The 25657-nt window shown below is 37.8% G+C and overlaps 1 protein-coding gene across 1 annotated transcript; it reads left to right on the forward strand.

Annotated features, from left to right (window-relative positions):
- The first annotated feature begins 706 nt into the window (after positions 1 to 706).
- On the forward strand, positions 707 to 10822 carry LOC104420310 (organellar oligopeptidase A, chloroplastic/mitochondrial). Its single transcript, XM_010032174.3, has 17 exons — positions 707 to 944; positions 1042 to 1209; positions 1472 to 1595; positions 1825 to 1901; positions 2415 to 2558; positions 2670 to 2900; positions 3394 to 3484; positions 4069 to 4190; positions 4540 to 4647; positions 4731 to 4976; positions 5795 to 5940; positions 8110 to 8227; positions 9198 to 9357; positions 9458 to 9489; positions 9697 to 9762; positions 10164 to 10235; positions 10399 to 10822. Exons 1-17 carry the CDS (start codon positions 828 to 830, stop codon positions 10477 to 10479), a joined length of 2103 nt encoding a protein of 700 aa, XP_010030476.2. The 5' UTR covers positions 707 to 827; the 3' UTR covers positions 10480 to 10822.
- Positions 10823 to 25657: the final 14835 nt, after the last annotated feature.

Here is a 25657-nt window from a genome sequence, read left to right on the forward strand (position 1 = left end):
GACTTTGCTCCAATCATTGGAGCATCAAATTCCACTAAAGGGTATTTAATATTTATGCAAGTAAAGGGAGGTCTTGGTCACAACATGGTCTAATGGGTTCAATAAGGAGTAAGTATCGAAGATTCAGGATAAAGGTTAATAAATCAATGGCATATCCTAATTTAAGTTGTTTCTAGTTGAAATTTATTTCCTGATTTAATGTTTCCTAGTTTAATATTTCTTAGTTTTCCCATTGAACGATATTTCCTAGATTAAGGTTTCTTGCTTTTATATTTTCTAGTTTTATGTTTCCTATTTTAATATTTCCAAAATTATGGTTTCCTATTTTGATATTTTCTAGTTTTATGTTTCCAATTTTAATATTTCCAAAATTATGGTTTCCTATTTTGATATTTCCTAGTTTAAGGTTTCCTATTTTAACATTTCTCAATTTAATGTTTCCTAGTTAAGTTTGTGCTTCTCAATTGTAAGAGTTTTGTGAGTTGACTATAAATAAGAAATTTTCTCAAGTGAGTGGTTCTTTTTTCTAATTTGTTGATGATGAACCTTTAAGTTCTTCATTTTTTACTAGAGGAGTAATTCTTAATTCCTTCACTGGTAGAAGATTTCTTTATGCCTTAGTGGTGAACTCTTCTATCCCAAAGTTCTTTCTTCGCAAGCACATCAAACACATTTCATTCGATCAAACTCGTTCTGCTTTTTCATTCAAACTCACCACGCGTCACTTGCCCTCTCTGGTCCTTCTCCTCCTTCTGCCTCCAAATCCCCCACAAATCCACCACCTGCCCCTTCACCTGCACTCCACCTATCACTCAAGAGCTCCACCCATGGCTAACAATGGTGTCGAAAGCAATCCTCTCTTGCAAGACTTCGAGTTCCCTCCCTATGATGCTGTCAAGGCTAAGCATGTTCATCCTGGGATTCACGCTCTCTTAAAGAAGTTGGTATGAATGATCTTTTGTCTCTCTTGTTTGATCGGAGTTTGTTGAGATTGTTATTTGAGGTCTTAGCATTTGAAATGTGGTTGTGTTGATGCTGCAGTATAGCGATCTGGAGGAACTGGAGAGGACGGTCGAACCATCATGGCCAAAGCTTGTGGAGCCATTGGAGAAGATTGTGGATCGTTTGGAGGTGGTCTGGGGGATGATCAATCATATTAGGGCTGTCAAGGATACAGTTGATCTGCGTGCTGCGACAGGGAAAGTTCTGGTAATTTCTTTGGCTTGTCGATGGTTCACTTGGGCTAGATTTCTTAAATCACTCTCGAAATTATTTTTGAGTGATTAGAAGGAGTAAATTTACAAGACCTAAGTGTCATGGAATAAGAGATGATCTCTCTTGTCGCTTTTAGATAATTATTTGTTTCAGTAGAGCATGCCATCCGTTGGTCAATTCATTTTCATCTGTTACTTGTCGCGGTTTTTCTATATCTTGGATATTGACGCTTCACTTGCTAACTCATGTAATGCAGTCAGAGATGGTTAAGTTTCAGCTGAGACTCGGGCAAAGTAAACCAATTTACAACGCTTTTAAAGCTCTCCAAGAGTTACCTGATTGGAAGATGCTGAGCGATGCTCAAAAACGTATAGTGGAAAGTGAGAAAAATTTGTCCTTTGATCACTTTTTGTTGCTCTTTCTGGTACTTCGATGCCATAGTGTCTTAAATGTTCAATTTATATCATGGTCCTTTCATTGATCTGTACATTGTTTTCACTTTTTGAGTCTCATAAAATGTATGACTGCACAGAATGCATTCATATTTTAGTTCTTATGCTTTCTGATTAAGATTGGTTGATATCCGCTTTTAAAATGATATTGTTGCAGAGCAAGTAAAGGAAGCAGATCTGAAGGGAATTGCCCTGGAAGATGGCAAAAGAGAAGAGTTTAACAAAATTGAGCAGGTGTGATGCCCTTCGTCAATACCTCATATAAATTGGTATTTACGAGCTGGTGGCAAGGATAAAACAAAGTGTCTTTTGGTGTAGTGTGTATAATGTTTTTTTCCTTTGCTTTGCTTATGAGCGTGGATGAACACACCGCGTGGATTTCACGAACTTCTTGTGTATCTTCTTGTCCCTGCTATCCCGGGATAATTTGCCTAAAAAATATTTGTATAGAAAGTTAAATTTTCCTTGACTAGTGAAATTGGACAGACGATGATGTGTGAGGTGATGAAGGCACTTTTATGTAGTTTAATTTGCGGGGATGATCCATCAGATATTAGTAGTTCTGAACTCTAGTATCTTAGCAATTAAAGTTGCTAAACTTCTGAAATCTGTTATTGATTTCATCATATAAGCCTTGCAATGACATTGACTATGTTAAGATTACTCTTCATATGCATGAAAGTGGTAAAGTAGATTCTTTTATTTTATTGCGAAACTGCTATCTTTTGATTGATTAGTTTATTATAGGAACTTGGCAAATTATCCAAACAGTTTGATGAGAATGTCTTCGACGCCACAAAGAAATTCGAAAAATTGATTACCGATAAGAAGGATATTGAAGGATTGCCTGCTACAGCTCTTGGTTTGGCTGCACAAACAGCAGTGTTGAAGGTAACTTACAATAGCTTTCATGCTAAGCCGTCCTCTCAAAATTTTGTCAGCACTTTTTATCCAAGATCCTATTTGATCTTTCATCATTTATCATTACTTGGCATATTTAAGGGGCATGAAAATGCAACTCCAGAAGATGGACCCTGGGTGATCACTCTGGATGCTCCAAGCTTTACCTCTATCATGCAACATGCTCGAAATAGAGCTTTACGTGAAGAAATCTACCGTGCTCATGTTACTCGGGCATCTAGCGGAGATACCAACAACACTTTAATTATAGACCAGATTTTGAAGCTTAGAATGGAAAAAGCTAAGATTCTAGGTTATAATAATTACAGTGAGGTATGGTTTTGAAGTCTATTTATGAGATTTTTCTAGTTCACATTCCATCTTTTTATCTGATTTTTTTCATCTGTTTAAAGTTCGAATGGACAAGTGTGAAGCACGTTAGTCAAAATATCTTTGTTATCTTTCAGACTATAGCTTTCAAATAAGACGAACTCCACTTGTTTTTTGCTGTTATCACGAGTTTATGATTTACAAGTGAAAAGAGGAAAGTTTATCGCAGACAGAATGGTTGTTTAAATGTTGTAGGTAAGCATTGAAATATTTTTGGCTTCAACTTTGAAATGTTTTCGAATGTGAAATTTTCTGGAATTACATTTTGATTCAAAATCCAATGCAAACTATTTTTGTACTTTTGTAAATGTGATGTCGGCAAGACATTCTTTTCTCCATTCTGCTCCAATCGTTCTGGAGGACAATCAATTTGCATGGGTGAACAATTCACTGAATAGTCCTTCATCATCACATATTAATGCATGATTCATATCAGGTTAGCATGGCAATGAAAATGGCTACCGTTGATAAAGCCGAAGAGCTCCTAGAAAAACTCAGGAGTGCTTCATGGGATGCTGCTGTTCAAGGTATGACCTGGATGACCATTCCTAATAGATCTAAGTCTTGTCAATGCATAAACTTTGAATTTGTAATTGACGTTGATTTGTACTTATAAGTTTTTCGTTTTTTTTTATAACCTATTTTGAGAAATCTAATAAACTTTAGGGGGAGTTTTGTGATTGAATATCATCTAAGGCTTAGGGTGCATTTGGAAACACTTTAGAGGAATGTTTTTGGAAAAATGCAAAGGACTTTAGGTAAAAGAGGTTTTCCAAATGCAAATAATATTTTAAATGTATTTCCAAAATACATTGGGATGCAATTTTAACTTAAATGTGGTCTGGAAAAAAACTACATCTTGTAAACAACTTTTGCTAGTTTTCTTTTCTTAACTCTCAAAGAACTTCACCAGCCAACCTCACTTGAGGTTGCCAGGGTCACACGACCAAAGTGTACCAATTTAGGATTTTCAATGGTCAAAAAATTAATTTGTGATAAATTTATTATAAGTGTATCAATTTATAATTTTTCATGATATTAACTCTAGAACTTTTCCTTTTACTTTCCACTCAAAGTACATATCTTGATATATGTTGCCTTGATTATTCAGACATGGAGGACCTAAAACGTTTCGCCAAAAGTCAAGGGGCAAAAGAATATGATGATTTGAGGCATTGGGACATTAACTTCTGGAGCGAGAGGTTGCGTGAATCAAAATACGACATCAGTGAGGTTGAAGCTCTCTCTGTCCCCATACACACACACACATACACACACACACACATACATATATATATATATATATATATATATATATATATATATATATATATATGTAGGGAGAGAGAGTACACAGTATAGTAACAATTGCATTATTGATAGGAAAGGAAACAAATATACTTGCTCCTAAACTGTCATGCCATAAGACACATCATAGTACATACATATATGTTGAATATGCCATCAGGCTTCTTACCAAGTCATGTCACGCTTTTCTGATTAACTTTTCTTTTCCTTATAATTTTGGATTAGACCCTGATTAATATGAACCTGTAGCCTCACAACTTTTTGCAATTCTCAGGAAGAATTACACCCGTATTTCTCATTGCCAAATGTAATGGAGGGCCTTTTCAACCTTGCTAGGACACTTTTTGAAATTGAGATTGAGGCTGCTGATGGACTAGCACCGGTAAAAAAGTCTATATGCTTTGTTTCTGCCTTTCCTGTGCTGTTAGTCCCTGTATTCTGATAAAATGGTTATATATCTTCCAGGTCTGGAATAATGATGTTAGATTCTACCGTGTAAAAGAGTCTTCAGGAAATCCAGTTGCATACTTTTATTTTGATCCCTATTCTCGACCATCAGAGAAAGGGGGAGGTGCATGGATGGATGAGGTTGTCGGTCGAAGCCGTGTGCTATCTCGAGATGGTGCAAGTGCAAGATTACCAATTACTAACATAGTGTGCAATCAAACCCCACCTGTGGGGAACAAGCCAAGCCTTATGACGTTCCGAGAGGTCAGTTTCCAAATCCTTCACTTAGTTTACATTGACCTTCTTTCCGCTATTTGAGCCTGAAATACTAAACTGGTGGAGGATAGCTGGCGCAGCCACCAGCTAACACAAGTCGGTGTCGATGAAATATTGCCATTAGAAACGAGGATTGAATAAGAGGATATTTTAGTCTGGTCTCTCTGACTCTTAGTTTAAAGATTGGATTTTGGTAACTTCTCGACAATACTAGCTTAGATAGGGCTTGAAGTTCTGCCATTATAAAGACATTTCTACGGAGATGTATATTTGTTTTTTGTTCTTCACTGCTAAGAGCACGACTGCGGGGAGACTCAATATATGTTGAGAGAAGAATAGCTTTTCGGAGAAGATCAATAATGTAAAACGCCTAACAGTTTTTGGTAGAGAATTCTGTGACGCCAATCTATCCTTTGATGTGATTTCGAGGAACGCTAGTAATGCTAATATTTTCCGTGTGCAATGCTTATAGATACACATTTTATCCTCTAATGTCTACATGTAGAGATGGGTCTATTCCCCAATTTTCGGTATCACCGGCGCCCACTCCAAAATCTTCTGATTCACACTTGATACTTGTTTAATCCTTTTGACTATGAAGGTATAATATGACTCGTTGAGCCGTTCTTGTGCCATAGTAAAATCTACCATTTCGAGGATTTTATCATTGTCTCCTATATGAATGATGAGGATTCTGACCTTATGCTGATTGTTAGTCGCTTGTCCCTTGAGAAATAATTTCTTCCTCTCAGTGGTATCTGTCATTTAATTATTGGTGGTAATATATGCGTTGCCGAAATTGGCAGGTGGAAACTGTTTTTCATGAATTTGGTCATGCACTTCAACACATGCTAACCAAACAGGACGAAGGCCTTGTTGCTGGCCTTAGAGGGATAGAAAAGGATGCTAGAGAATTGGCCTCCCAGTTTATGGAGAACTGGTGTTACCACAGGTGAGTTTGTCTGGAACTCTCTCTGATAGAGCTTTTGAACAAATTGATGTGCCATCATGATTGGATGTTTTAGCACTTCACAAATATATAAAAACAGTATGCATATACTAAGGACAACAAAAGATGATTGCTTCATGGAGCGTTATGTGACTTTTGTGTTGTATTTCCTTCGTACTGTCTTTGGATCTGAATGTGTAAAAGCGCAACCAGTCTTTTCGTATCTGGCTAATGATAGGCTTGTGATCTAGAAGTTATTATATGATTTTTATGGCCCTTGTCAAGGTCTATCGAAATGAATCGCAATTGGATTGTGAATTGCTCTGTTGATATTATCTTTTTAGATTTACTGATTTGGCTTTACTAAGAGATTCCTTATTTTAGCATGACTCCACTATTGCCTGGAAGTTCACAGCTAATTGTATGAACTTGACTTATAGATAGGTGGAAAAAGGAAATGGACAGAAAGTAATGTTACCTTATGGTTTCATTCATTTTGTGGAAGACAACTTGTTGAGAAATGTTTACTGGAATGTTGGGCATTCAATTCATGCAAGATAAATGAGTCAAGGAAAATATTATCCTTCAATGCAAAAAAAAAAAAAAAAACCTTCAGAAGTGGGGAAAATTTTTCATTATCTTTCTTTCACCTAAACCAAGCATTTTCTCCTTTGTGTGAATTATCTTTATCCCAAATTAATTTTTGACCATCAAAAACCCCAAACCGATACACCTCTAACAAATTTTCTCTAAATTGGTACATTTATAATAAATTTACCTTTTGTTAGTTCACATAAAATTTTATTATCAAATTATTGAATTAAATAATAAGTGACAATTGACCGGTATACTAATTTGGGATTTGACTCTCAAATTGACACAATTGTATTAGTTTTGTACTTTTTTTGTAGTATTAATTCAACTTAACGGAAAGTATATTTGTCATAAATGTATCGGTTTAGGCTTTTGGTAGTAAAAAAATTAATTTTGAATAAATTTGTCACAAATATACTAGTTTTGAGTTTTTTTGTAGACATTTAGGTTAAATTTATCACAAATATACCAATTTAGAGTTTTTCATGATTAGAAAATTAGTTTTGGGTAAATCTTTTACATGTATACTAGTCTGGGGTTTTTCGTATTATTAACCCTATAAAAAAAATTAATATTTTGGGAGACACATCAAGTTGATTTTCTATTACAAATAACTTCAACAATGTTATTAATTTCTTGCGTTATATGCATAATCTTTAAAGTGTTATGTAGGTTTTAAGCGTATAGGAGCAATCTAGTTTTTCAACAATAAATGTTATAAAGTTCTTGAGAGATTATACACTTAAGACTCTTTTTTTCCCTGTTGTTACAACTCCTTTTCCCTTACCAGTGATGTTAAAAGTGCCAGAATGTTCGAATCTAGAATGATTTAAATAAACTTTTATTTTCATAGTTTTATTTTTATGTTTGTGAATACTATGCAAGTTAAATATCACAAAGAAATTGACAAAATAAACTATTTCAACTCAATCTCATATAATAACATTGACAAGAAAAGTAATGAACATTATCATTTTGATAAAATAATTTATGAAAAAGGATATTAAGTATTTTGTTTCTCAAAAAGTTTTACTCTAAAATGAAATAAGCTCTTTGTTTTGAAGAAAGAAATTTTAAGCATAATATAACAAATTCTTTCTTAGAAACATGGGAACACTTCATCTCACATTTCTTTTAGTTTTTTTTTCTCATTAACTCTTACTATTTTGTATCCCCAAACAAAATAATTTTCAATATCATCAAAATAGTAAATAAAAATTCTTGTCAAAAATATTGAGAGATACCTCTTCTTCTTCTTTTTTTCACTTTAGTTTAGTCAAATTAAACAAGTCACCTTTTAAATTGAAGTACAGAGCTTTCAAATTCAACTGTAAAAACATGATATATTTATACTCAAGAATTTTTCAGAACTATGATATAATTACCTATCAATGAAGCCTACATATGAAAAATACTTTTCCTCAGCGAAGTACAGGCATATTTCTAGTTGAACAATGATTGCAGAGTCTTTTTCTCCCCATGGAGATATTCTTATCCATTTTGAGACTTGAGTGTTCGACATAGTAAAATCTCTCTCTATCTCTCTCTCTCTCTCTCTCTCTGCACCGTGAACCGCAGGGAAACCTTGATGGGAATTGCAAAGCACTATGAAACTGGCGAGAGTCTCCCTGGAGCTGTATATAGAAAGCTCCTCGCTGCTAAAACTTTTCGTGCAGGCTCCTTAGTCCTTCGCCAGGTTACTTCCCACTGACGAGAACTTGTTTTGCTTTGTCCTTTTGTACTTATTTAGATACATTGCTGACGTTTTAGGCATGAACTGCTCATATTTTTTCCTTTCTCCCTTTGGCTATAACTATTTTGTTGAAAAGAAAATTGCACCATTTGGTGCAAAAGAAATTTCTTCCAAAATTTTCTGGTTTTTACTGTTGTTTGCTTGAGCTGATGGGCGATTAGATGAGACCGTTCCTTATTCATTAACTATAATGAGTAAATTTCCTTATGTGGTGTTTAAGGGCATAAATATGAGCTGACAAGAAGATACAATAAGTCCATGAGATCCTATCGACAAACTGCAGGCTGTCCAATTTAAGACTTCCTTTGTCTTTCCCCTTTTAGCATCTTTTACTTGGTCTTAAGCTACAAAGGAGCATCTGAAGATGATTCACCATTTCATCAGCTTCTGACTTTCTGGACACCTTTTGAAATTAGGACTGTTTCAAATAGTTTCCGATGAGAGAACGCTACTCTAGTAGGCATCGCCCTGTCCATGGGAGAATCATCTCACATGCACTTTGTCCTTGTGGTGCTACATTGATCAAGAGCTGAATGTTACACCTGTTGTCTGTTGAGGTTCCACCTTCATCTATCGTCTATCCTGTTTGTGGTGATTTAAGTATGCAAGTTTGAAATGAAGAACAAAAAGGAGAGGACTCCATATCAGTTCTTGTCCATATGACAGTGAGGAAGCAATTATTTTTTACTTGTTTGTTTAATCTTAGTGCAAGCGTAGTTTCCACCTGGCTGTTTCGCTATAAATCCTTTAAATTATTCTTCTGGAGAAGATCATTACCCATTGATTGAATGAACATTAGCAAAGTAATAATTGGGAAATCAGAAACTCTATATGCTGAAAAGTTAATAATACTAGTATACATTTAGATATGACATGGTTATTATAATCCTTTTTTGTCTGTGCAACTTCTCAGGTAACATTCGCAAGTGTAGATCTGCAGCTTCATACAAACTATGTTCCTGGTGGGTCGGAGTCTCTATTTGATGTGTATCAAAGGGTTTGGGAAAAAACCCAGGTAATCCGTCCACTTCCTGAGGATCGATTCCTTTGTAGCTTTGGCCATATATTTTCAGGTTTGTCTTCCTAGCAGTCGAACTTTTTCTTTTAGATTATATATACCTGGATCATTAAATTTTACACGGCTCTGAATCAATTGCTTTCACTTACAATTAGGTGGACACGCAGCTGGGTATTACAGCTACAAGGTATAGGATATTCTTTTCTATTGGTTATGCCAGATTCCCCTTTGTGGTTAGTTTGTAATAGATGATGAAACAATTCTTCTGAATATAATATGCCCCTTTTCCTTGTAGTGGCCGTCAGTTCTGAGTATTTGTATATCCATAATCGTGCTTGAGATTTATTCATTTCATGATTTGTATGGTTCTGACCCTAAATGTATTGGTTTTCAGTGGTCAGAGGTGCTAGCTGCGGATGCGTTCTCTGCCTTTGAGGATGCAGGTTTAGATGACAGCAAGGTATGTCCTAGAAGTTGAGGATATGTTTGAAAAGTATTCTGCTATAAAAGAACCTTGGTTTTTGCATTTGCAATTCATGTTAAATTTATGCATCTGTCAAGCAGTGACATTATTAAACAGGTGACCGTTGCCTTTTCTTACCCCTTATAGACTATACGGCTAAGTGATCCCAGTGAACGTCTGAGAAAAGAATGAAAACCTAGCCAAAACTGATTGCTCTGCATACATGTATGCTTAAATAACTTATGCCCATCATGCTCTGATGACTGTACACATCAGGCAGACCCGAGACGTGTGAGATTGCGCACTTGCACACTCTTTCCACTACCACCGCACAACAATGCCTTCTTTTCAGAATTAATTGTTGGTTTTTATTATGATCAATTGAGCGTGGTTGGCAGGCTGTCAAAGAAACAGGGCAAAGGTTCCGAGATACGATCCTTGCTCTTGGAGGTGGAAAAGCTCCATTACAGGTGCGGAAGTTGTAATTTTGCATCTACTCTTATATATTATCTACCTTTTTATAGTTTACTATTACCTTTTATGACGCTCATTTAGCTTCTCCTTCATATGATATCCGCCAGTCTAGTTAGTTTTGCTTGATATCGTTGCCATGCCAATGCTGCTATGTACCAGGTTTTCACTGAATTTCGGGGTCGTGAGCCTTCACTCAGCGCATTCCTCAGGCATAGAGGCCTTTCACCAGTTGCAGCATAATGCTGTCCTAATGGCTACTTCCGTTTCTATGGGCCGAAAGGAAGGTTGGGGTCATGGACAATTTTTAAATACGCAGATCATATGTGGTTCATTCCAACCATAGCAATTCGATCGTTGAAAATAAATATCTAATTCACTGTATGGAGAAACAATTGTTTTAACCTTTTCTTCCCTTTTATGTACGCTAGTCCGTATAGTGGAGAACACATGTGGATCAAGGGAAGACTAGAGAGTTTCTCATTTTAAATACTAGACAGTTTCTCATTCTAAAGACTTCAGAAATTTCCTGATTTCATACGGATTTCTTGCAAGTGTTTGAATTCTAAAACCTGAAATGGCCATCTTTCGGTATCTCTATATTCTTTCTTTTGTCGACAGTGGATTACCTTGAGCACGATCATCATCGATCAGCTTGTTACTTGGGAGTATTCCATGCATAAGATCAGCTTGTACATGAGGTTACCGCCTGCTAATGCTATTTTTATACCTTTCAGTTAAGATGCCCAAGTGAAAATGGTGAAGAAATGATTGTAGACGGCATAAGGCACTAAAATCGTCACAGTGGTTCATGGAAACAGGCTCTACTTTGAGTTTGCCTAAATATCTAGAAGTGACATATATTGGACGTTTGATGATAAAACTTGGTTAGTTGCAAGGAGTACTAGTAGATACGGAAAGCTCCATTTGTAAAGTTCAGTGTTGGTAGAGTTTATTTGGCTGTCAACTAAGATCCTACCGGCAACACAGAAGCAGGAAGAGCAACCTCCTTAATGCTCCGAGAATGACAAAGCCCAAAGGCCCAATTACAACACAAAAAGAAGAAACTTGCTGAGCAACTTTAGGACATCTATCACGTCGACTTTGAACAGTTCTCTTGATTTATGAAAACAAAGGCAGCAGCACTTATAGAAATAGCAGTAGGTGAATGCAAATAACCATTTCCAGGACACTGACCGAAATAAATGAAAGCAAGCTTTCCGAGAGAGTTTGAACAAACGACGGGAGAGAATTTTACGTTTGAAGTTAGCCACAACCCAATCAGCTTCACATTTCCAGTCATTAATCCTTCTTGAAACCTATCATAGCCCAGACTTGAGTAGAGACAGGACATACTAAAATCAAGCGATTCCTATCCTCCAAAGGTGAGTTGTGCAAACAGGAAATGGGAGAATCAGGCAAGTTCCACTATATCATTACATCGAGCGTTGGAAACCATTTAATAAACTAATGCCTTGGTGTACGTGGGTTCAACCAAACAATTTAGCACCAGGGCACTCTCAATCCTTGACTTTCGAAGCATGCCATGCTCTCCCAACCCTGAAGCATCCAAAGGTAGTATACTTCCTAATGACCCTATCGGCAACAGAAGAGTCTGGCTATGTCATCAAGACCAACTTGAATCTGCACTTAAACCTATGATCTAGCAGGAAGCGAAAACCAGTGAGAATAAAATATAATGTTTCCTACTCTCGATTGAGAATGCTGAGCAGAATTATGAACAATTCTACTAGTGAAATGGTTGAGTAGAGGGCCAAAGGGGTGCCATTCAGCATGGCAAAAGAAAGGTAGATATTTCACGTCCAATAACATGCTCAATAAAAAGGCCTAGCATCATTCATTTCTATGCATCCAAAAGTAGTAGTTGTAGTAGAAAAATAGCTAGATTTTAACAGTGTCTTTTGGTAGAGGAATCATCTTTATATGGAGGCAAGATAACTACGGAAACCCGCGAGCCATTCCATTTTTAGGCCAAATTACATCTATTTCCATTATATCCCTAGTTTTTTCTTCTAATTTATTCGATGGATGAATTTACAATGTTGTTTTCCCTCGTATTCTAGATTTTTCCAAACCCCGAAAGAGGAATCACTAATCTTAGTTTATTTCTGTTGTCCTAAACACAATGTAGGAAGACCAATATTTCTTGGAAAAGCAAACAACAATGAAACCTGTAACATAGGCACATGCGATTACCAATTGAGATGAATGAACAAACGTAGTGTCTCAAAATTAGAATACCTTAATGTATTATGAAAAAGACAGCAGAAGAACACCTCCAATGCTACAAATGCGTTTTTTTCTCCATAACTGAAATGTTACCAAACACACTTTAAGTGTTTTTTTCTTATCTAATTTTAGCATTTAAGTGTATCTTTTGGAAATTTAAAAAAAAAAAAAAACATTTCAGTTATGGAGAACAATTTTTTTTTAGAAATAGTTTTTTTCTACTTCGGCGCCATTTGGTTCGGCTTTGCAAATGGGCTTTGGGACTCTAAAATCCCTTGGCCAAATGCAAATGCGTTTGGTTGGATTTTTTGGACAACTTTGGTAAGATGCAATTGTATCTCCAAATGGCTCTAAGGGCCTTTAGCCCAATGCAGCTCTTGAGGTTCTTTGTGAAGTTGCATCTTCGGAATGCAAGTTCAGTATTGTTCATGTTCTTCGTGGTATTATTCATCTTCTTCGGAGAGACAAACGGAGGCCGACAACCACCAGCCCAAGAGAGGCCCGCACCGGCCCGCTGAGGCGTCACCGACCCGGCGACTACCGCCGGGGGTTGCGGCCACCCGGCAAAGGTCATGCAACCTCGGGTGTCGCCTGGGTCGTGCGACCTCGAGCGTCGCCTAGTCACGCGGCCTAGTCGCCGGACCTTAGGCATCACACGACCCAGGCGACGGTCGTGCGATTGGAGGCTTGAGGTCACCAAACCTTGAGGTCGCCCGGGTCGCGCGACCCAACGTGTCACCGAGGTCCGGCAACCTCAGGCGGTGGTTGCCTAGGTTCGCGCAACCTAGGCGACGGAGGCTTGAGGTCACCGGACCTCGGGCAACGCCCGGGTCGCACAACCCAAGCAACGACCGCACGACCCAAGCGACAACGCCTGGGTTGTGAATCCCAGGCGTCGCCTGAGGTCCAATGGCAATAGGCGACCCCCGCCCGAGGTCGCCGAACCTCAAGCGAGGCTCTCCGGCGGCCAAATCTGGCCACCGGTGGCTACATTTAAAAAAAAAAAAATTAAAAAAATTATATATAAAATATAGCAAAAATCCTTTACAAAATGTAGTTTTTACCAAATGGTGTTTAAGCTAAAGTCCTTTCACAATGCACTTTAAAACCACAATTTACCAAACGCTATTTGCATTTGCATAAACCCCTTTAGCTCAAAGGTATTTACATTTTCCCAATGATATTTGCCTAAAGCCGAACCAATTCTAAAACAATTTCTAAATAGAAGAACGCGTTGAGTAATCATACAAAATTTCTATTCTTGAAATGGAAAAAGAATAGGAATGTATTTGATACAACTCACAAATTTTTTTATAACGTAGAAATTCTTTTAATTTATTAATAATTTTTTTAGATTTTTCTTTTCTCCCTATCTTCTTCTTCTTACTCCTCCTCTAACCAGCAACGGCAGTGGCTAGCTAGCGTCCAGTGACCGACGGTTAGCAACGGGCAATGGGCGGTGGTAGGCAACCAATGGCGGGGAGTGGTGGCTTCAAGGAAGAAAAAGAAAAGAAAGAAAATGACTAATTTGTAGAAATTGTTCTTGAGAACAAAAAGCTACTTTTTTCCAACTTCTTGCTTCCATTTCAAATCTTCACCTACTACTTTTCTATTCCGGAAAATGAAAAATTAATTGACATTACTAAATGGATTTCTATTCTTTTTTTTTTTCCCGAGAAACAAAAGAACAAAGAAAGCGGAGGGTATATAGTGCCAATAGAATTTCCAGCCAAACAGCTTACGTGGCCTTTTGCGACAAGAATTTTAAATGATGTGGCTTTTCTTTAAAAATAAAAAATAAATTATCCACGTAGAGAGGGCAAACGATGTCACACCATTCATGTAGACTACATGAAACAACGCTAAATGACATCATTTAGCGTCAGTGATTGTGTGACGCTAACAATGTGGCACAATCAAGCATGATCCATAGCTCACCATTCCTTCTCAAATTCACCTTTCATGCTCAGTCGCCGTTCTCACTGAGGCTCCATGGCTGTGATGGCCCCAATACATCATTGCTAACGCAATTACTATATTCTTTTCACTTTTTAAGCATGTAGAAGCATATGTGGATCAAGAACAATCCAGGATATGCAAATTTCAAGGAACACACGTTGGAAAACATGAACAGGGTGATCTCATTTTTCATTTCTATTTACGTATTTTAGGTGACTAGGTTGGGTATACTTGTAAAAAATCCAAAAAAGTCATCACTCCTGATGGCGTCCACCCATCAACCCATCCCAACTTAACTGTCCCTACATATATGGTCACCTACCTCTCGCCCTAGTCCATTCAAAAAATCGCCCCTACGTACTGAAAATATTCCTCCACCCTCCTTCCCCCAACTCACTCCACGGTGCTATCGCTGTCCCCGGGTCCATTGTTGCTCGAATGCGGGAGTGGTCCCACCAAACGCCCGCCAACTCGGGCGAAAATGGCAAAGAATCCTAGGAGCACAAGATCGGCAGGTGCTCCTATCCCCATCGTCAGAATTGATATGAATTTGCCAAACACGATATCTGGGAAGTCAAGGTCAATAAACTCGGTCTGGTGCCGTGTGAAGTCCACCGGGGCACCTTATCTAATCTTGGGGAGGTAGGTGGAATCGGCATATCTATGGATTTGAGCGAGAATAGTCAACCATGAGTGAGCATAAAGCTCAGCAAGCAAATTGTCAATCAATCTATACTATATAAGTCAATTACTACACATGTTAGGAAACTTCAAATAGAAAATATATGGAACCGATTTAAAATCAACTTACTTGAGACCTTTTTCAAGATCGAAAGCACAAGTCGGAAAATATTTCTTCTAAAACCAATAAACCAGTAAATCTCAAATGGAATATAAAAATGCCAATAATCACATTTCCTATTAATTTAGCCGCCACCATCTTCCAAGGAATCCTATTATCCCCTAGGCATCTTGCACCTATCCGGCATTGCAAGAACATCTAGAGAAACCATGTTACACCCTCCAGGCATCCGAAGGACCCAATTACCCCTCTAAGCATCCCTACTAAACCTAGGGCATCGTCATCCCTAGAACCGACAACATTCCCACACACTCATGCCATGATCCAGCAATTCAATAATTCAATTTAAAAATGTCATCCACTATGCTAATGCACGGGAAACAATTCAATTTCAAAATCAACCATCCTTTATCAATTTGTAAATTAGAGAAATTGTACAAAACAATTAGTTGGCAGTACTAGCCTAAAAAGACAAGTTAAAAAGGGAATTTATCCCAAAATCTGAAATTGACCCAACAGGGCAGTTTGCGCAGGCCTTTAGAAATTACCAGCATTCACCAAGTGAATCAATTCTAAAAATTATGAAACTTTAAAACGAGACTCCGAGGAACATTTTTCATGAGAACCAAAAATCCAATTCAACTGATACGGCTAGATAAAATTAAATCAAGCCGAGCCAAAAACAGCATCAAAATTCAGAATTCATATGGTCAGAAAGAATAGTGTTTTGCCAACAAAATGAGGTCTAAAAATCATAGAAAAATTACGTGGTATAGTTTAAGATAAAAATCTACAACTTGTATGAAGAACACTTGTCCAAATTGCTTGTCGAAAACTCTGGAAAACAAAACTGTGTACGGGTCGGTGTAGGTGTCCGAAAAATAGATGTAGGACTCGTATATTCTTCAAAAATGAAATCATCACATGAAGTTCGAATAATCCAAAATTAAAGTATGTTATAGAACAAGAAATAATGTGCAACTTTCATAAGAAAACCTCACAAAATTGATATTGCATAAATTGGTCTAAAATTGGTAAAATCATAGGTCTATGGTAAACTGAACTTATAAAAATGACGTCCTCGGATTTCGTCCATTGCTCGTATCATTCAACCTCAAATACACATAAATCTCGACAACCAGCACTTCAACAACATAGTCACAAACTCAATAAACCATAAACTCAACAATGCCAGTAATCTAAGTCTCCCGAAATCGCCGGTTGGCACGAATATACACGAAATTAACCAAGAGAAGAGAAATCCAAGGAAATCGACCTCAATGCGCACAGAATGGAGACAATCTACTTGCCTCAAGTCCTACGTGATGCTATCATAGCTTGATGGTGGTTGGAAAATGTCCCGAACAATGGTTGGTTCTTCAAGCAAGTCACGGCGGGCCAAGAGAATGCGACGGCATGAGGCAAGATGACAAGCGGCTCAAGGGGCTAGCTAGGCTAAGGTGTATTGCCGGCGATCAAAAGGCTTGATCTGTGGTGTCGCATGCGAGAGTAACCCGAGATGGAGGCCATGCGGTGACAGAAAGGGTAGAGCTTGAGGTCGTGCAGATGGAAATGGAGAAGACGGAGGGGCCACTGTGCTCTTTATACTTCAACTTCCCTCTTCGTTCACCGCTTAAGTTGGTGCATGTCGCAATTTCAAAGAAACGGGTAGGGTGAGGGGTTGGTGCGATGGCCTTCTAACTCAGTGGATTTGCTAGGTGCAGAAGAGGCATGACTCGGTGGTTCTGATCTAGCTTAGGGTGGTGCAATGCGCATGCTTCGAGAGCTGAGGTGGCGTGGTCCGGTGGTGACGTGGCGAGGAGCAGTGATGTGATGGTGATGTGTTGCTAAGATGTCAACGTCCTCGAGTGGATAAGGTAGCTCGGTGAGGCGTCACGGTGATGAGGGGACAGACTAAAGTAGCAATCCTTGTGGTGGTGCGGTGAGGGGCATGGACAGCGTAGTCCAGTGACGAGCTTAGTGACGCGACAATGACTACCAAGTACTTGAGGGTCACGGTTCCATCGAGCAATGACCCGGATGTCACGGTCGACACTCGTGGTTCACTCATGGTTGCTCGCCGCTTGTTGTCATCACTCACTCAAGTTTGTTCTCTTCTCTCCTTATGGCTAGCAAAAATGGGATTTAGAGGGCGATTGTTGGAATGGGAAAATTATGGCTCATATGGGAAAATTGGGGCTCGGACAGGAAATGTAAGGCTCGGATGGCAAAATAAAGCTTAGAATATGATTGAGGGCTCGGATTTGCTACTATGATGTGTGAGGGCAATTGAAGAGCTGGGATGTGCTACTATGAATATGCTTTTGTGATGCTTTGCTACTTTCTTATTTGATACTTTGCTACCATGAATGCGTGCACAATCGCTGATACGGGAAATTTGAGGCTCCCTAAGATGTCGTGGGGTCCTATACGTTAAATAATAAAGATGATGCTGTAAGGACCTTAATTTGTTTAATCAAAGTGATTATCATGGAGACCTCTGCTCATTTCTTTTCACTAAACGACAATTGCTCTTTCTTTGATAAACTATTTGAGATTGCAGGGACCTCCATGTGCAATTGTTGTCCTTTGTCGTTGTGGTCCCAAAGGTTAATTGCTTTTTTCCTTGGTTGCAAACATGTATCAGGATTATTTTGTAGTCATTATTTGCTATGGCGGGAAGTTTGTGATTGGAAAGGATGAGTGAGAGTATGAGAGCGGAAATGAGGGCACTATATTTGTCGATGAAAACAAGGTATCTTATATTAGATTTGTTAGATATATGCTATATTATTTTCTATGCAAAGTATTGCTTTATTGTGTTCCTAGGAAGGGCTTGAAACATGGTTTGAAAAGCTTTGAGGATGATAATGGTTTTAGGAATATCATGTACTATTATCTTCATGGTAAAGAAGCGAAAATGTATATTCAATACAATAGTGATGATGAGGACAAAGATAATGACAAAGAGAGCACCCAAATATGAGAAGTGGGAGGTAGTATTCAAGCCAGTACTAAGGATGGGGATGAAGGGCAATAGGATAGACAAAAGGGCGCAAATGCAATTCAACAAAGTGTTGATGACATAGGTAATGACACAATCCCCAGATTAGCTTAGGATGTAGCTCAATCTAGTGATGATGATGATGATGATGATGAAGCTTTGGTTCTCGAAAATTTCCTAGAGTGATGTGATGATGATGAGCTTGCATAGTTAGGCAAAAAGCAAATGGACCTTTTGGCAAATAAGTTGGCAATTTTATAGGTAACTGAAGAAGTTGTAAATAGGAACGGAGGAGCTACAGATGCTGGTATTGCTTGTGATGATACTAATTATTAAGAAAGTGTCAAGAACGTTACTTCCCATGACAAACTTGAAAAAGAGCAAGGAGTTACGCGTAAAAGAAAAAGTAAGTTTCCTTCCCATGATCTGTCTATTGCCTCTCTTGCTCTGTCCGTAAGTATGAAATTTCATGATGCGAAACAATTTAGGGAAGCTATACTTTAGAACTCCATTACTGAGCAAAGGAATCTTGAATTTATTGGAAACACTAAGGATTTTGTAAGAGCTAAGTGGTTACAACTTAGTTGTCCATGAAAAATTTAAGGTGCATTCATGAGGAAGAGTGGGTCCTTATAGATTAAGGCCTTTCAAGATGAACATACTTGTTCCATTGGTTTTGACAATAAAAAGGTGACAAGTACATAGTTGTTTAAGCACTTCTTCAACATGATCAAGGTGATATTCGAGGCAAAGACTACTTAGTTAAAGCATATGGTAAATGAGCGTGTAGCATTAATGTGTACAAGAATCAGTGTAAAAGAATGAAGCAAAAGGTGATGAGGATACTCATCAATTTGTATAGCAAGGAATATAGGCAAGTTTGGTATTATGATTGGGAGTGTAGACTTTAAGACCCTTCAAGTAGAGTGTATGTAAAAGTTATGGAGAAGCAACCTCCCGATAGTGGGACTAGATTTGATAGATTTTATGTGTGTTTCAATACATGCAAACGGGGATTTTTATCTGATTGTAGACGGGTTATAGGACTAGATGACCATTTCTTGAAGGGCTTGTGTAAGGAAGAATTGTTGGCTACAATTGGAAGAGATGCGAATAACGAAATGTTTCCACTATCTTAGGCTATTATCAAGATAGAGAACAAGGACACTTTATCCTAATTCTTAAAAAAATATAATATATAATGGTTGACTTGGAGATAATTAATGGGGAAGAAGAGACATTCATAAGCAACAAACAAAAGGTAATATTGTTGTCAATTATTTGCTTTTTGATATCAATAGCATGTTCTTTGCTTACATTTCTCGGTTTAAATTGTTGTAGGAATTGGTTCTAGCATTAGCTAAGTTGATACCCTATGCCAAACATAGAATGTGTGCGAGGTACATATATGCAAACTAGGCAAATAACAACAAAAGGGATAAGCTGCATATGCAATTTTGGTAGATAGCAAAGCACACAAACAAGGGTGAATTTAAGCTAGCTAAACAAAGATTGCTTGAGTTGATAAATGAAAGTTTTAAAGCACTATTTCAAACAAAAGCAAAGCATTGGTACAAGGCATTCTTCAACAAGGAATTCAAGTGTGATAATATCAACAACAACCTCTGCAAAGCATATAATGGAAAAATAATAGAGGTCAAGTACAAACCAATTATCGCAATGCTTGAAAATATACGAGTTATGGTCATGAATCGGTTGCACAAGTAATGAGGCTACAAAGTGGACTAGGCCATGTAGTCTTAGGATTACGAAGAAATTGGATGATAGCTCGGTTGCAAGTAGATTTTGTCATCCCATTTGGAATGGAGACGAAGGATATGAAATTATGAAGGGTGCTAATAAGTATGTTGTCTATCTAGATAAAATGAAGTGTTCATGTCAAGCATGGCAACTAAGTAGAACTCCTTGTACACATGAGATATGTGTCATCCAATTGAAGGGCCACAACTCAGAGGATTACCTTTATGACTGGTACAAATATCTTGCCTTGTACCAATTCATAATGCAGTCAATCAAAGTAGCAAATTCTAGGAGCCAACAAATTGTGAAACAACTTAACCTTTGCCACTGAAGAAGCAAATAGGAAGGCCAAAATGAAGATGAAAAATGTAGGAGGGGAGGTATCGAGTCCAAGGAGGATGAATAGAATAGGTGCAAAGATAATGTGTTCATATTGTCATGTAAATCGGCACAATAGTAAAGGTTATAAATTGAGGAAGTAGCAACAATAATAGTCAAATGAGAAGTCAACCGATGGCCCTAGTAAATAGTAAGCTAAAGGCCAAACAAAAAGGCCAACTAAGTCAACTGCTCTTCAGACGAGGACGAGAAATTGGGTAAGTTATGAAATTTGTGTTTATGTTGTGGTTAATGTTTTTGTTTATTTGTTAGGTGACAACAAGCCGAAGCTAAAGGGCTAGCTAGGATAAGACAACTAGAAGAAGGTCAGCTGAAGGATTGGTTGAAGTCTCTACTATAGTTGAAGCTGAGGTGCAAGCTACAAGAAGGCTAGTTGAAGGATTGATCGAATCCTTTGATGTAGCCAATTAGAAGAAGTCTAACTAAAGAATTGGCCAAAACTGCTATAGGGTCAATATAATCGATTATTCTTCAATTTAGAAGAAAATACTCAGTAAGTCCAACCATTTGTATTTAGTTTTGATTTTTTTAATATCTTTCTCAAGTGAGAAGAAGGCCAACTAGAGTGATCGCCAAAGAGCCTATTGTCAAGCTAGATGTGCTGACGCTCAAGGGCCAAATGAAGGGCTAACTGAAGGGCAAGATAAAGGGCCAACAAAAGTGTGACACCCTAACTTTTCCGATTCTAGAATTACGAATAGAATATGGAGATCCCTATTTTCAACACTAAGTGAAGGATTCAAATAGAACCATCTATTTGAGAGGCGTAAACAATATACACTAGGTTCATGACCCCTAGACTAAGTTGACTTTATTGGACACTCCCAACTCTTGCTTGCGTCCAAAAATTTCAGGGACAAAATGGGGAATAAAGTGTTGTAATAGGGATTTATCATATTGGCATAGGGCTCATGATGATACATAATTGGAAATAAACCTTGTAATTAACTTAATTAGACATTTTACTCAAGATAAAATAGCTAAATTAGCTTTAAACTTTATTTTTTGCATGCAAAAAGGGAAGACCCTATTTGGTTTTCCCACTCCCCTCAATCCTTAGGCTAATCTTCATCGCCCCCATCTTCCAATTAGATTTCATGCAAGGTTGAAGAAACTTGCAAGCCACACTTTTAATCAAATTATTAAGCTCAATTCCTCTCTCTTCTTCCCATTCTCTTCTATTTCCTCCTCCCTTCACTAAGACCCCTTTCAACTTTCCCCTCATTTTCTCTCTTTGTTCTCTCAAAAAGGCCCCATCCTTAGGAGCTTCCACCTTTGAAACAGTCCACGAAGAAGACATAGGGGACTTCCTAGGCACAAAATCTAGGTAAGGAAATGATTGGGTGTTAATCCATGTTACCCCTTTGTTGCTTGGTGGCGGTTGGTTTGGATTAGTGTTGTTCTAGATTGTAGAAGGTAGTTTTGCATAAAAACTATGCATGCATGTGAGTTAGGATAGATCATGCGTCGTGCATGTGAGTTTTCTTGTACTTTCTTGGTAGTAGACTTGCATGACGCAAGAAATCATGAGGTGAAGATTGTTTTCCAAAAGTTGGTTGCGCCAAACCTCTAAGGTTTGTTGATTTTGTAACTTTGATTGTATTGCGAAATTGTGGAGACTTTCTTTATGAAAATTAAAACAAACATTCTAACTCACGACATACATTTAATTTAGAATTTTTGGCCCTAGGATGATCGTATGAAAAACCTTGTTTTGCCTTTAGGAGTGTTCTTTCTAGGACCGTGAAACCATGACCTTAGGAGCTTTTTTGAAATTTTATAAATTTTTGTAGTTCAAATTTAAAATATACTTCCTCCAAGAAAGTTAACCAGCATATCTTAACATAGAAAATATATAAATTTTAAAGCAAACGGTGAAATCGTGGACGTCAAAATGGCCTTACCTTTAGGGTTGAAGATTCTAGTTTTACAAGACAAATTAGGAGCCACTTATTGTGAATTGCTACTCTTAGTACGGAAGGAACTAGGCTTGACTCCTTTCATGAAAAATGTTGACTTAGGTCTTGTTTAAAACATACTAAAATTTTAGGATTTTCCAAATCCATTTACTAAGGTTTTAAGATTGATTCCTAAAATTGTGCGATAGGGATTGATTCTATCAAGCAATTTGAAGTTTAATACTTTCATGGGTAATTACGAGACCTTGTACTAGAAAACTTGAATTCCATGGTTATGGATGACTTGACATGCTGCGGACACTAAATTGTTGGTCGAATGTGGATGGTGATCCCCATGCATGCTAGTTATGCGAATTGGTATATAATGAGTTTAATTGGAAGCATGGGTGTACTTGGACGCGTGCTGTGTAAATTAGTACAATGGAAATATGACAATTTTGTGTGGAGGAGTTCATGTGTTCTGGTTGTGATGTTCTTGTGCCATAAATTAAGATTGTGCTGTTGAAATGTGTGAAATGAATTAAATTCAAGGAATGTCCATCGACGAGTGACTTGATGATGCCCCAAGAGAGTCGAGATGCCCAAGACTAGCGACCCTTGAATACCTCGGCTAAGTGATACCGAGATGCTTCAAAATGAGATGGTCATGACTAGTGTCCCATGGAAGTCCAGCCAACATCCCAGAAATGACTCGAGCGGAGGGGCTAGCGACGCAGTGTAAATATGTGACTAGAGTGTGAAAAAAGAAATGCCCACGTGATTAAATTATTTCACAAGGCGTGTGAGTACATGTGTATGGATAAAATTTTGTGCCTCATTTGTATATTTGAATTTGTGTATGCAATGCCACAGATGTGTGAATATATTTTGACTCTCATTAGAATGATATTGTATGTCTAGTTCATTGAATTTTGAGGAAAATGCATGTTGTCCACATTGTATTGTCGTTATGTGCATTGAGCTGCTATTTGAACTAAATTTATCGTCGAGTAGCATATGGATCATATAGTTTAAGACCTAGCTAATTCCTTTACTGGACATTACTTATTCTTTTGTATCTTTTTTTTAAATTGATAGCAATGGATGTGCCCCCACTTACATAGAAGGTATCTTTCAAAGACATGCTAGATCTAGAATAGGGCCTAACATTTACCCAATATGAGAGTACACTGTGGATTGATGATGGACACGTCACATGGGCTCCTATGCATTTGTTTCCTAGTTCCTCAACATAGATAAGGAATTATTCGGCCCCCTACATTTCGGGGGAGATGGATCAGATTCTAGAGCTATGGGCACCTAGATAGGTGGAGCACCGTGGTGGAGATATTCTAGGGCATGGATGGGGAAATTGCCAAGTAAAAGAGTCAGGCACCTTTTTGGCCATTTTCCCAGGCGTTTTTGTGCTTCTCATTTTGGTGTATGATGATGTGAAAATAAACATCAAGAAGTAACTTTTCCCCATGTAAGTAAGTTGAATGTGAAATGAAATGTAAGTAATTGCTATGGTGCCTTCTCTTGCGCATGTTCAATTCATGTTATAAATGCTCACCTTTATAAAACACATTCACTTGTGTGATCACTCAAGAAACTAAGGTTTGGGGTCTAGGAAGTGACAGGACTGGGATGTCACAAAAAGGGCCAACTCAAGGGCCAGCTAAGTTAACCGCTCAACAAAGGAAAAATATCCAGTATTTCTTAGGCGAGAAGAAGGTCTGAGAAATCATTGGTTGCTGAAAGCGACGCTCCAATGCAAATAAGGGGGGCTCTTAGGAAGAAGCTAAGGCAATATGACTATGGCCATTTTACAAATGAGCATATAGGAACAAACATTATAAATGTAAGTTTTGTTAGCTGCATTTAATTTATGGTACTTCACTTTTGTTGACAATCTCATTGTCTTTTTGTAGTCTAGGAGAAGTTCTGAGATTCTTATCTCTCAAGGCCCAACTCAAAAGTCAATAGTTGTAGCAAAAAGAAGAAGATATCAAGTGTAGCTCCAAAACAGCCAAAAAGAAAGAACTTAGAACCAACTCTTTCTGAATTAGTACATCCTAAAACAGGAAGGCCAATTGAAAAAGAAGTCACATGTCTAGTTAGAAAGAGTACAAGAATCATGAATCAAGTAAAAAGTACCTTGAAAAAGTATGAACTAGGAAAGTTGTGCATATGGACTAATAGGATGGGATAAGATGGGGTTTATGTCCCCAATTTTGTTAGTTTAATACTTCCGTACTAGCGAGAAGAACATAACTTCCTATCGATGATATTTTAGTTTTAATTTCTTATTCAGCTTGAGACTTAATTTCAATGCCAATGAAATGATCGTTATATAGTCAACATTTTCTTGGATTTCTCATATTTTGCTTTGTTCTACTTGTTCTTGATACTTGTGTTAATGGCTAGCGGTGGCTGATGTGTGTGGCTAGTGTAGGTGCTAATGTAAGCATATCTTGTACTAGGTGCTAGTGAAGATGTTGGCACCAACACCTTGCAACAGCATACCACCACCACAATGATGGCTGGTGGTGGTTGGTCGTCATAATGGCTACTTGGTGGTGGTGGTGGTGGTGGTGGTGGTGGCTAGTGCACGTGCCAACGGCTGTTGCTAGTGGTGATGGTGGTTATGGCTAGTGCAGGTGCTAAAGCAAGTGTGTAAGGTGTTGGTGTGTGCAAGTGCTAATGCAAGCACCAGCACCTAGCACACCACCAGCACTGTGGTGGCCATTAGTGGTTGGTGGTCGTGGTGGTTAACTCATGGTGGCTAATGATGGTGCTTGGTGGTGTTTGGTGGCTAGTGCAATTTAGGTTAATCATAAAAATTTGGCGCTTAAATTATCACTTTCTACAAAACTTAGTACTTAAGTATTCACTTTTAACCATGAGTAGAACTTTCACTTACACCATAACTTGATACTTAAGTGATCCTTTTTTAATCATGACTAACCCTTAAGTCATCATTAAATACAATTTATGGCATTCAAGTAATCATTCGTATCTATCTATGTATATGTTGGTTGCAACAAACTAGACTAACAACTCATTCAATTCATTTTGTTTGTTGGTTTACATTAAATATGTTGGAGAAACATCTCCAAATGATTTTGATAATATACTAATTATCCTTAGTGTAATATTTACTATGGTGTACGCAAATGTTTTTTATCGAAATTAATGCACAATATTTATGTCCTAATTATCTTTAGTATAATGTTTAAGGTTAATATCCTGAAAAACTCCAAACCAGTACACATGTGACAATTTTACCACAAACTATTTTTTTTATCACCAAAAACCTCAAGCTAGTATACTTTTGACAAATTTACC

The sequence above is a fragment of the Eucalyptus grandis genome, chromosome 9, assembly GCF_016545825.1.
Source record: "Eucalyptus grandis isolate ANBG69807.140 chromosome 9, ASM1654582v1, whole genome shotgun sequence".
Classification (NCBI taxonomy): domain Eukaryota; kingdom Viridiplantae; phylum Streptophyta; class Magnoliopsida; order Myrtales; family Myrtaceae; genus Eucalyptus; species Eucalyptus grandis.

Bases quoted from the DNA above. Each gene is read 5' to 3' on its own strand.
- LOC104420310 (XM_010032174.3), top strand. From the start codon at position 828: ATGGCTAACAATGGTGTCGAAAGCAATCCTCTCTTGCAAGACTTCGAG. The intron at 945-1,041 runs GTATGAATGATC...TTGATGCTGCAG, and splicing joins ACGCTCTCTTAAAGAAGTTG to TATAGCGATCTGGAGGAACT. The intron at 2,901-3,393 runs GTATGGTTTTGA...GATTCATATCAG, and splicing joins GTTATAATAATTACAGTGAG to GTTAGCATGGCAATGAAAAT.